The sequence below is a fragment of the Gasterosteus aculeatus genome, chromosome 14, assembly GCF_964276395.1.
Source record: "Gasterosteus aculeatus chromosome 14, fGasAcu3.hap1.1, whole genome shotgun sequence".
NCBI lineage: Eukaryota > Metazoa > Chordata > Actinopteri > Perciformes > Gasterosteidae > Gasterosteus > Gasterosteus aculeatus.
In genome coordinates this window covers 570,460-581,617 of record NC_135702.1, presented here as the reverse complement: position 1 = coordinate 581,617, position 11,158 = coordinate 570,460, and the positions used below count along the sequence as shown (strand labels likewise).

Below are 11,158 nucleotides of genomic sequence, written 5' to 3'. Positions count from 1 at the left end.
ACAGCAATGCTTTAGGTTCTAAAGGGTCCTTTAGGGGTCTATGGGGTTCTAAAGGTCCTTTCAGAACGTTACAGCAATGCTTTAGGTTCTAAAGGGTCCTTTAGGGTCTATGGGGTTCTAAAGGTCGATACATAACGTTACAGCAATGCTTTAGGTTCTAAAGGGTCCTTTCATGTTTCAAGTGATTCTCTGTGAGGTCCTCTAGGGTTCCTGTAGGAGGTTCTGGTGTTACTTTAGGATCCTCGGGGATGGAACCCTCCAACATCAAGACACAAACTGAGTCGATATATTTAGATGGTGGTTCCTTTATTAGTCGCCCGGTGGTCGTTACAGGTCGGTGTAAAGCAGAAACACGACAGCCGCCCCACTGACGGGCTAGAAGTCCTCAAACAGGTCCTCCGCTGCTGACGTCGCTGCCGCAGCATCTGAGGGGCGCTGGGGGGGCGTCTGCTGCTTACTGGATGCTGCCGGGGGGTCGGCCCTGTGCGACACACACACACACACACACACACACACACACACACACACTAATGAGGCCGGTTTACAGCAGAGTTTTCCTGGTGAGGCGGAAGTGTATCATGTGGCGCGTGAGGAACCAGACTAGAAACACATGTGACGTTTAGGAGAAACACAACGTCAGACACACGGGAGGATGAAGGAAAGAGGAGGAGAAGGAGAGACGTCCATCAGCAGTTCTTCTGTTCTTAAGAACTCAAATCATCACTCAGGAAGAAACACTTACTGGGTTCCTTAACAAGCAGTGAGAGGGTTCTAGTGATTCTTTATGAGACCCTCGGGTTCCATACGGTGGTTCTAGTGGTCCTTTAGGGTCTGGGCTTGATTTAGGTAGTTCCAGTGATTCTTCATGAGGTCCCAGGTTCCATAAGGTGGTTTCACGATTGATGCATCAAGTTCGACATACTGCCATCACCATCTTGTTCCTTAACAACGCGTAAACAGGAAGTGACCATATAAGGGCTGAGGACAATGTAGAGACATGTACGTCTCTGGTGGAGACCTGTCAATCAACGTCTGGCCCCGCCCTAAAGGGTCCCCTGCTTTATTGTCGGTTTGACTCTAAATGGGCCATAATTTACTAAATGAACCTCATGCTGTACTGAAGAAGACTTGAAACTAGAGACTGAGACCATAAACTCATGTTTACAATGTTCACTGAGGGAATAAATCCAGAGAGAAGTAGAGTCATTTCCTCATAGACGTCTATGGGAGCAGAGGAGTCGCCCCCTGCTGGTCACTACAGAGAAGTAGAGTCATTTCCTCATAGACGTCTATGGGAGCAGAGGAGTCGCCCCCTGCTGGTCACTACAGAGAAGTAGAGTCATTTCCTCATAGACGTCTATGGGAGCAGAGGAGTCGCCCCCTGCTGGTCACTACAGAGAAGTAGAGTAATTTCCTCATAGACGTCTATGGGAGCAGAGGAGTCGCCCCCTGCTGGTCACTACAGAGAAGTAGAGTCATTTCCTCATCGACGTCTATGGGAGCAGAGGAGTCGCCCCCTGCTGGTCACTACAGAGAAGTAGAGTCATTTCCTCATAGACGTCTATGGGAGCAGAGGAGTCGCCCCCTGCTGGTCACTACAGAGAAGTAGAGTCATTTCCTCATAGACGTCTATGGGAGCAGAGGAGTCGCCCCCTGCTGGTCACTACAGAGAAGTAGAGTAATTTCCTCATAGACGTCTATGGGAGCAGAGGAGTCGCCCCCTGCTGGTCACTACAGAGAAGTAGAGTCATTTCCTCATAGACGTCTATGGGAGCAGAGGAGTCGCCCCCTGCTGGTCACTACAGAGAAGTAGAGTCATTTCCTCATAGACGTCTATGGGAGCAGAGGAGTCGCCCCCTGCTGGTCACTACAGAGAAGTAGAGTCATTTCCTCATAGACGTCTATGGGAGCAGAGGAGTCGCCCCCTGCTGGTCACTACAGAGAAGTAGAGTCATTTCCTCATAGACGTCTATGGGAGCAGAGGAGTCGCCCCCTGCTGGTCACTACACAGAATGCAGCTTTAACACGTGAAGCTTCAGTCTTCAGGTTGAGTCAAATGTGCACATACATTGAACAAAGATAGTTGCAGTTTAAGGTGAATAAAGTAAAGCGTTTTCAGAAGAAGGGAACTCACTGTCGAGGAGGCTCTTCTCCCCCCCTGAAGAATCTAAATCCCAGGTGACCCCCCCAAGGATCACCGGCCCTGCAGAGGGGCAGAGAGAGACTTTAAATCATTACCAACTGGACGAGCTAGCAGCGTCTGCTGGAAGCGGTTAGCAGGGAACAAGAGACGGGCTCAACGTGGAGGACCACCGGAGTCCTGAACACATGGCGCCCCCCCGAGAGGCGAGGTTAAGCTCGGCATCGGGGGCCCCCACGCGGAGCACCGATTATGTGCTAGTTTCTGTAACTTAAGAAACAACACCAGGATTCGTTTGATCAAACGGTACCCAAAGATCGCCTTAAGATTCTGTGGACCGAATGACCAGCGGAGAACCGGGTCATCGTCCAGTCGGGTTCGGTTCCGTCTCAGAGTTCTGCTTTAATCAAAAGTACGGAAGAGATGAGCAGAACTTCATCAGCAGCACATTAATGGGGCCAGGTTGGGAGACCCGATTAAATATGGAGTCTGAGAGTTTGGAACCACAGCTTCACTGGATTCTTCCCCACGATCACACGGAACCGATCCTCAACTCCACCCACGCGTCCACAAACGTCCTCGATGCCTCGCAGCTGGAGTCCGTCTCCTAGGGATCATGTTCGATGGGGGGGGGTCCTCTTCATGGGTAAACTCTCTTCGATCTGAATGGCGAGTCAACGGAACCACAATGAGGACCCATTGTCTCAGCACGGGTTCCACCAGAGAGGCTGGTATTAATACAGAGGGTCACATGACAAAACCTGAGCCCCGAAAACACTGAACTTCAGAGAAACGGCCGCACACCAACAAGTGACATCACGCCCACTTGGTCCACTTTTTCTTTACGGTTACATGGGCGGAGCCAGTTCAACCCACCCAAAGTTTTTAGTCTTCATGCTAAGCTATGCTAAGCTAAGCGCTGCCGGATTTCAGCAGCCGATCGACTTCTTCTTCTGCTCATGTGGCCTTAGTTAGCGGTCTTTTCTGATAGGTGTAGAACTGCCCCCCCCCCAAACACAAGCTCTGCAGCACAGAGGGAAGCATCCAGCTCGGACAGATGGATGGCAGCGCTTACGGCCATCTGCATGTGGCACAGCTCACAGTCGCTGGCACTGGAGCTCGGACTGAGTCCACCTCCCCCACCTCCCCCCCGCCTCCCCCCCGCACCCCCACCTCTGTTATAAACAATGTCGGATTGAGACGCGTCTTTGGAAGCATTTCTTAACAGTCACATCCAAGAAAAAGAAGCTGGCGAAGGGCAGCACACAGTAACAGCATTCAGCGATTTCATCATCACAGAGCAGATTCATGTCCGCTCCCCTCTGCTGGGTCTCGCCTCAGACATCATCAGGGAGGTCTCTCTCCAGCCTGGACACGGACATTCAAATTAGCCCCCAACAGAACGTTTGAAGGGTTCGGGGACAGATTTTCTTTTAAAAATAGAAAAAAAACACTTTGTTTTTTGTCTTGTTTTTGTGGACCAAACATTCTCAATTGTATGTTTGACTGAAAGCAGGAGTGAACCTCCAGTTCTTTAAAGTGAAGTCAGAGTTTCAGCTTTTTTAAAGTTTTTCATCCGATTCATCGGAAAGATAATCGGCCTGTTAATCGATTATCAAAATAATCGTTAGTTGCGGCCCTCGTCCATTTAGAGTCAAAGAGGCCGTAAACAGGGGACGCTACATCGTCCTCGGTCCTCATATGGTCACTTCCTGTTCACTGGTTGCTAAAGAAAAAAACCAGCATGTGACGTCATGAGTGCGACCATTTCTTATGTAACATCTATGATCAAAATACTGATGGGACACAACGCCTCAAATGCTTAGGAGTCAGGAAACAAGGCGTCAGGGGTAGGAGAGGACAAAGGAAGCACCACAGCATCCAGATCATCTCCAGCAGTAGTTGGTGGGATTCGGGGACAGAGAAACTCTCCACGTGGAGGGAAGCAAAATCCAACGCGTGACACGTGAACACAGGAGACTCGAGGCGCCCGGCCCTCGTTAGTGGACACGTGTGTCCACATTAAGACCTCGTGGAAAAAAAGCTCTTTCAACTCGCCGGCGTGCTGCTCAGAGGAACGCTGGAAGGGACGGAAGACCTTCAGAAGCCTCTTCTTCCGTCCCGCTGGTCGCTTCCACAACTCCTGTTGGCTCGTGGATGTCCACTTGGTTATTTCTCAACCGGCAAACAGGAAGTGACCTCATTCGACGTGCTGAGGCACCGACGTGGGGAGACCGAGAAGATCAGGAGTCGCCTCCTCAAGGCGGCGCTTCACGCAGCGTCTCCTGTGTCGCTCTTGGGAGCATTTTAATGTCTGGAAAGATTAAATAGTATTTGGAGCAACGCAGAGACCTGTCAATCACACCGTGCCCGCCCACCTCAGTTGATATTTTACCATTTTTGCTGCAGAACCAAAGGAGAAGGTCTAGATGTTTGAGTGGAAACATAGACTAGTTACTGAAGGGAGGGGCCGTCCCAGCAGCAGTAAAGTGCATCGAAATAGATCGAGTGTGCTGGAGGTGTCACACCCGGCCAGTAAACCGCCTGAAACCACAGAAGAAGAGGCTGCTCTACATCGTCACAGCAAACACAGCCGCTGTCACTCGTTGTCATGGCGACGGGGCGTACCTCTTCCTTTGGGCGCCCTGTGGCCCCGCCTCCGGGGGCCCGAGGTGACGGGTGCGCCGCTTGCGACTCGGGGCCACGTCGGGGAGGTCCCGCAGGCCGTCGTCCAATGGGCTCGCAGCGCCGCGTCCTGCAGACGGGAAACACGTGGATGAGAGAATAACGCGGCGCGCTGAAGGAACATTGATCTTAATAAAGCAGCGTCCGTATTTCTCAGTGAGAGAAACTCTGCAGACACACTTCAGCTTTTGTATTCGGGAGCGTTCATGTAGAATAAATCGATGAAAATCGATAAATCGATGCTCCTCATAACGCGTTCTGCGGTTTGACATCAACAGAGCTGCTGCCGCCTGTCGGGGATCAAAGAGCATTCTGGGAAGGCGGAGACGTTCTTTACGATGAGGACGTAAAGTTTTATTAAAGTCTGCAAACTAAAAACAGAAGTAAAAATGAAACCACTTGTTCAACATTAAAGGTTTTAATCGGATGAATCTGAGCTGAGATCGTTCAAATAAATGAAGTCATCGTCCTGCTGGAGACAGAAGCACGGACTCAAAGTGAGACGGTCAATGGAGGTCCGTTAAAAAGTCTTCTGGGGTCTTACTTCTGGAGGACGAGGTCGCCTCCGCCTCCTCTGGCTCTTCATCGGTGCTTCCTCCGTATTCATCCTCCTCCTCCTCCTCCTCCTGCTGCTCCTCCTTCTGTCCCCCAGAACTACAGCGAACGTTCATAAAAGGTCACATGACTTCACAGTGCAGAGATGAATCACAGTAACCACGGAAACAGAAGCCGCTCTTGAGCAACTAGAAAAGTTCACGAGTGTGGAAACCGTGCGGCTGAATCATTCGTCTCGTTTGAAGCGGCGTAAACTCGGTGAGGCGTTAGAGAAGGAGAGGAAGTGGACGTGGACGCGTCAGACGGGCGTCCAACGCGCTCAGTTAGCGTGAACCCAGTTTGACCCAAAGCAGGTGAAGTGTTAGCATCAGTAGCATCAGTAGTAGTAAAGCAAAGCGCTAAAGACGAAGTTTACGCGCTGAAACAACTAAACTCCGTCGAGGAGTAGAAGGTTTGCAGTGTAATTCACACCTGGTTTCCTTCAGGAGGCTTCGGATCTTCGCTTTCTTCTCGTTGAGGACCAAAACAAAGCGGGAGTAGAGCTCCGCCTCCAGGGCCTCCTTCCCTCCGGCGTAACGCTCCAGTCTTCAAGGTGCAGGAACACACGGGACATAAAAAGTACACAACGCTTCAACATTACACCTGGACGTTCATCTTCTGTTTCTATCTTTGTAGTCGTGTGATTTGTGTCCCGTTGATTCATGTGTCCTCGTCTGCTTCTCAGTCCTCACTCTGCAGCGACGCGCTGCTGTTCTCGGGTCAGCCTCTGGTTCTCCTCCTGCAGGCTCAGGTTGTGGTTCTCCAGCGCGGTTCCCCTCTGCAGGCTGTGCGTCAGTAACTCTCTCACTGCCTCCGCCGGCCGCGGGTCGGCCATCAGCTGAGCAGAACCCAACCGGAACTGTAAGAGAGAAACGACCCAACCAGTGAAACCACTTTCATCTGGATGCTCCGTGTGACCTGGTCACTGCCAGATGTTCATCCTCAGGGGGGGGGTTTCCTTTGAACATGTTACCATGACGACGGCAGCCCTCCTCAAACGCCAACCAGGAAGCACTGATTCTTTCACTTCGTCTTTCACTCCATCAGACGTCACGCATGTAAGACTCATACGTTGAGCAAGAGGAGAATCCAACTCTACAACATTCATTTCCCTTTTTATGGAAACAGCCGCACTCAGGTTTCCATTCGCCAACGGCTGCCATGGCAACGCGTTGGCAGGGCTGACCCCAGTTCACTCGGTGCGCTCATGATCAGAGGTTTAAAGCCTGTAAACACTCATCTTTCTACTTCACATCCAGAGACAAGCGGATGGTTCGGTCACTCACAGAGATGTCCTTCTGCACCTTCTCGTACTGCAGCGTGACGGCCTCGCAGCGGTCGGGTGGAGGCGGCGTCAGGGCGAAGCTGTAGGTGCCGGAGGTCTCCGCCTCCGTCAGCGCCTGCCGGAGGTCCTGGACGTAGCGCTCCGTCTGCATCTCCAGCTCCTCCGCCTCCTGGCGCACCTCCGCCTCGCTCACTGGGGGGTCAGAGAGGACCTTCAGTGGGCTGCAACGAGCCGGCTCCCCACTGGAGGCTCCACATTGATTGATTGATTGATTATGAGATTAAACACACTTGATGCACAACATGCAGGATGATATTTTAACACTATTGAAAATACAGAAAATAAAAAAGCAGAGAAAATTGAAACCCAACAAATAAATACATTTAAAATAAGTGTTGCTAAACACAACAAACAAACTTAGAGGCAGAAATTAAAAATGATCGGTCACTAAACGCGAGGGTCATAATTGAATCGATACAGGAATTAATAATAATGATGTTCAGAAATTGTAAACCCAACTTTGAAGCTAAGTTTGCCTGTAACAGCCACGTGACGTGACCTTGACCTTGGTACTGGAATCAGAGGTCGTTGTGGAGCCTCTGAGCATCGTCAGCCGGTGATTCTACTGTTAGGTGAGTCGTTCTCTCCTACCGTCTCCTCTCCAAGCGCTCTGTCCGTCAGTCAGGAGCAACCGGAAGCCTGAGCCCAAACCCCGCCCCTTCCAGTCCAGCCGGAGGAAGTAGGAGGAGTCAGGCTCTGAAGAGAGGCGGAGCTCGCGCACCGACACGTTCATCCCTGCAGACAACACAAAACCAATATCAATAATGCTGTGCTTTTACCGTTTTAATCTGTTTAAAATAAGTACCAATCTGAACATTTCCAATTTCAAATAACATTATAAACCATAATCCAATAACACGCGCTCCATGTTTGTCGGATTCTACTTCACAGCTCGTTTTTAACCCGTTTTCCTGAAATCCACTGGATCTATTTCCTGTTGATCAAGCGGAGGTCTGAAGGAGCGTCGTGTTGAGCCGTCCGGCAGCGTGTGGTCACAGACCCTCAGGAGAGTGGAGGCCTCCACCTCAGTGACCGTCCCTCCGCCTCACCTTCAACTCCATCCTCACAGCACCAACGAGAGCCGGCATTCAAACACACGGGAGCGCTGAGCGGAGCCTCCGGGCCACAGACCGTGTCAAAGGTCAGAGGGCTTGAATACTGTGTGACGATGAGTTCTGACTCACAGGATCAAGCTTTAAAGGGGTGATTCTTGCCAGAAGGACCTGTTGTGTTTGGTGCCACATTTCAGGGCAGAGGTGATAAACACGTTTTCCAGATGAGCTCAAAGAACAAAGCATTTAGAATAAGATGGAGCGAACATCACAGAACGTTACGTACTACTTGTACTAATGTACATTCTACTTCATGTACATTCTACTTCAGTTAGGTGATACATGCAGGGCTTGTACCACTTCCACCGTGGAAATTGTACTGCAGTAAAGGGTATGAATACTTCTGTCTCCCCCAGAAGCACACAGAGAATGTTGACAGCTAGCTAGCTTAGCTGCTCGCTTAGCTGCTAACTCTGTTTGTAAACACGCGCGGAAGCTACGCATTTCAGCACAAGCGAAGAAGAAGAAGAAGAAGAGCATCGTCTCACCGGAGGCTTCACCTGCGGACGGCTCGTCTTCTCCGAGTCACCTGGTTCTCATGTGGAACAACACAGCTGCAGCGGCGCCATTGGCTCTGACGTCATCATCAAGCGACGGAGCCGGCTGAATGGGGAGGGACACAGACGCTCGTCCGCGTTGCCGGCCAACGGAGTCGGAGCAGCAATACAGGGGTCGGGGGTCAGAGGTCAGGGGTCGGTGCTGGTAGTCGACCTCGGATGTGACGATCATCTCTGACACCACGAGATTATAAACATCGATGCACAACAGCAATATCTATTATCTTTATTATTATTATTATTATTATTAGTTGCAGTAGTATTTTGTTTCTTTCATATTATTATCATCAGTATAAATTGTTTGGTTAATTGATAAATGAAAATACAAATCCAGTTAGAACCGTTAAAAACTGTTTTCTTTTTCAAACTCTCTGCAGTAACTGGACATGAGTGAGTTTTCAGCTGTGGTTTCCTCCCCTGCAGTGATGGAGCTGCTGGGACGTGTGTGTTTGATTAAATGTTTGATTAAATGCAGTAATTCTTTTCTGTTAATCTTGTTGTGTCTCATTGTGTCTCTTCAGACTCTACCTCGACTAAATTGTACTTGTAACGTCACTCATCTATAGCAAATTGTAAATTGGCTTATTTGAGGAAATCGCACTTTCTTGTTTCTTGTTCTCCTGAGTTTGTACCCTATGGTTGAATGCACTTATTGTACGTCGCTTTGGATAAAAGCGTCCGCTAAATGACATGTAATGTCATTTCAGGAAGGAAGTCTGTGTGAGTCTCCTACTGTGTGATGTCCTCTTGTAGATTTAAGGCTCATCTAAATAATGAATGATACCATTCGTTGTCATGGCGACGTCTCTTGTTGGTTTGTGGTTCCTCACTGAGTGAAAGGAAGTGAAGTAGTGGCTCCATGATTCTCTAATGCTAAGGAAAGGAGCCTCAATGCTTCCTTACTTAGCTCCTGTAGCAAAGGAACCACTGGAGCGTCCTTCACCAAAGAAAGTGTCCCACAATTCCTTGCGGCAGCGATATTTAAATAGCGACGTGTCATTGGTCCGTTCAGGAGACATAACGTCATGTGAGTAAGCGTAAAGTTTCCCTTTGAACCTGGTTGTGTGTCGCCGACTGAGTCACTGTAACAACACATGAAGCATCCGAGACGCAGACTGACGTCTCCGTCCATCACAAAGTCCTAAAGCGTCCCCTGCTTCATGGTCTGTGTGACTCTACATCAGGGGTCTCAAACTCGCGGCCCGCGGGCCAATTGCGGCCCTCGGGACGATATTTTGTGGCCCCCGCCTTCATATGAAAGTGTAATGTTAGTGCGGCCCGCGAGTTCTATATTGTAGCAACCTCGCTGTTAGCAGCCACTTACAACCTCCACCCCAGCGCCGACCGTTCCGTTCGCCGGTCGGACCGTCAGTGTCATCCCCCCGTCGGCCATAATGGTCTGGCCCGCGTTCGGTCGAGGTGGGCTGCATCTGGCCCGTACCTGACTTGAGTTTGAGACCCCTGCTCTACATGGACCATAAATCACTAAATGAACATCATCTGTGTTGAAGAAGACTTGAGACTGAGACCATAAACTCATGTTTACAATGTTTACTGAGGGAATAAAGAAGAAGCATCTTCAGCACTTGAAGCTCTGAAGGACACACCGTGCTGTTTGGGTTTCGTTGGACTTGGTCTTTGGCCTCTGAAGCTCGTCACCGACTCACTGAGTTAAACAGACTCTTTTTCTTCTGTGCTTATGTGAAGTAGAGTTGTTTTTGCTCCAGTGACTCTGGTTCGGTAAAAGGGAAGCCCCCCCCCCCCCCCCCCCGCTCTCCAAGTGGTCTGTCCCATGAAGTCAAAGGTAAACTGCAGCCAGACATCTGCACGCTGCCAGCTCACTGAGGCTGATTGCACAATTTACCAAAGGTTTCATCCAGAGGAGTGTGTGTGTGTGTGTGTGTGCGCGCAACAACAGCACAAAGGCTTCTTTCACTGAGGTCTCCTGGATCCACTTTAGGAGGAGCTGAGCGGGGGTCTCTCCTCCCCACCGTTGTCTTTCTGTTTACACCTCGAACATCTTTTGTCGTCATGGCGACCGATTCTCCCCCGACGACGACTACGAGCGAACCGTCAGACGCACTCACGTCATGCTGCTGCTTGTACAGATGCAGATTGACTGTGAAGATATCTTGCAGACGCTCCTGATCCCCAGAGGATGAATCCAGCTGACTTCATTGGAGCCACGATTTGTCCTCTGGCGTCACTATGAGATTGAGTTTGAGTCTTTTTAGTGAGACATTTTAACAAAAACTGGATGGATCATTTTGTACAGACATTCATGATCCAGAGGATGAACCCAACCTGGTTTGCCACCCTGGCTTTTCCTTTAGTGTCACCATACATTTAGAATTTTGTGTTTTTGAGCGTTAGACATGATGAAATCATACAACGGCATTGAAGACTGACTTCACGTAGAGGTTGATTACTGTTCTAACAATGTTTACTGAGGGAACAAATCAAGAAGTAGAGTCATTTCCTCATAGACGTCTATGGGAGCAGAGGAGTCGCCCCCTGCTGGTCACTACAGAGAAGTAGAGTCATTTCCTCATAGACGTCTATGGGAGCAGAGGAGTCGCCCCCTGCTGGTCACTACAGAGAAGTAGAGTCATTTCCTCATAGACGTCTATGGGAGCAGAGGAGTCGCCCCCTGCTGGTCACTACAGAGAAGTAGAGTCATTTCCTCATAGACGTCTATGGGAGCAGAGGAGTCGCCCCCTGCTGG

The 11,158-nt window shown here is 50.0% G+C and overlaps 1 protein-coding gene and 1 long non-coding RNA gene across 4 annotated transcripts; both read right to left on the bottom strand.

Moving 5' to 3' along the window:
- Nucleotides 1-289: 289 nt before the first annotated feature.
- Nucleotides 290-8,580, bottom strand: LOC144388274 (DNA repair protein XRCC4-like). 3 transcript variants are annotated; one of them, XM_078088583.1, is made up of 9 exons: nucleotides 8,365-8,580; nucleotides 7,356-7,499; nucleotides 6,706-6,896; nucleotides 6,112-6,278; nucleotides 5,852-5,965; nucleotides 5,370-5,479; nucleotides 4,769-4,895; nucleotides 2,135-2,203; nucleotides 290-481 (listed from the first exon to the last, which is right to left on the bottom strand). In XM_078088583.1, exons 2-9 carry the CDS (start codon nucleotides 7,495-7,497, stop codon nucleotides 376-378), a joined length of 1,026 nt encoding a protein of 341 aa, XP_077944709.1. In that variant the 5' UTR covers nucleotides 7,498-7,499; nucleotides 8,365-8,580; the 3' UTR covers nucleotides 290-375. The 3 variants fall into 3 exon arrangements, with proteins under 3 accessions (XP_077944709.1, XP_077944710.1, XP_077944711.1); XM_078088585.1 differs by lacking the exon at nucleotides 290-481 and adding an exon at nucleotides 743-941; XM_078088584.1 differs by lacking the exon at nucleotides 2,135-2,203.
- LOC144388275 (uncharacterized) lies at nucleotides 3,595-4,684 on the bottom strand. The gene is made up of 2 exons (XR_013452600.1): nucleotides 4,536-4,684; nucleotides 3,595-4,454 (listed from the first exon to the last, which is right to left on the bottom strand). It is a non-coding gene; the product is annotated as an uncharacterized LOC144388275 (long non-coding RNA).
- Nucleotides 8,581-11,158: the final 2,578 nt, after the last annotated feature.

What these genes read in the sequence shown, in the direction of transcription:
- LOC144388274 (XM_078088583.1), bottom strand. Translation starts at nt 7,497, where the DNA reads ATGAACGTGTCGGTGCGCGAGCTCCGCCTCTCTTCAGAGCCTGACTCC. An exon ending in AGGTGCAGAAGGACATCTCT is followed by an intron (nt 6,279 to 6,705) that starts GTGAGTGACCGA and finishes TCTCTCTTACAG; the next exon opens with TTCCGGTTGGGTTCTGCTCA. An exon ending in CAGCAGCGCGTCGCTGCAGA is followed by an intron (nt 5,966 to 6,111) that starts GTGAGGACTGAG and finishes TGCACCTTGAAG; the next exon opens with ACTGGAGCGTTACGCCGGAG.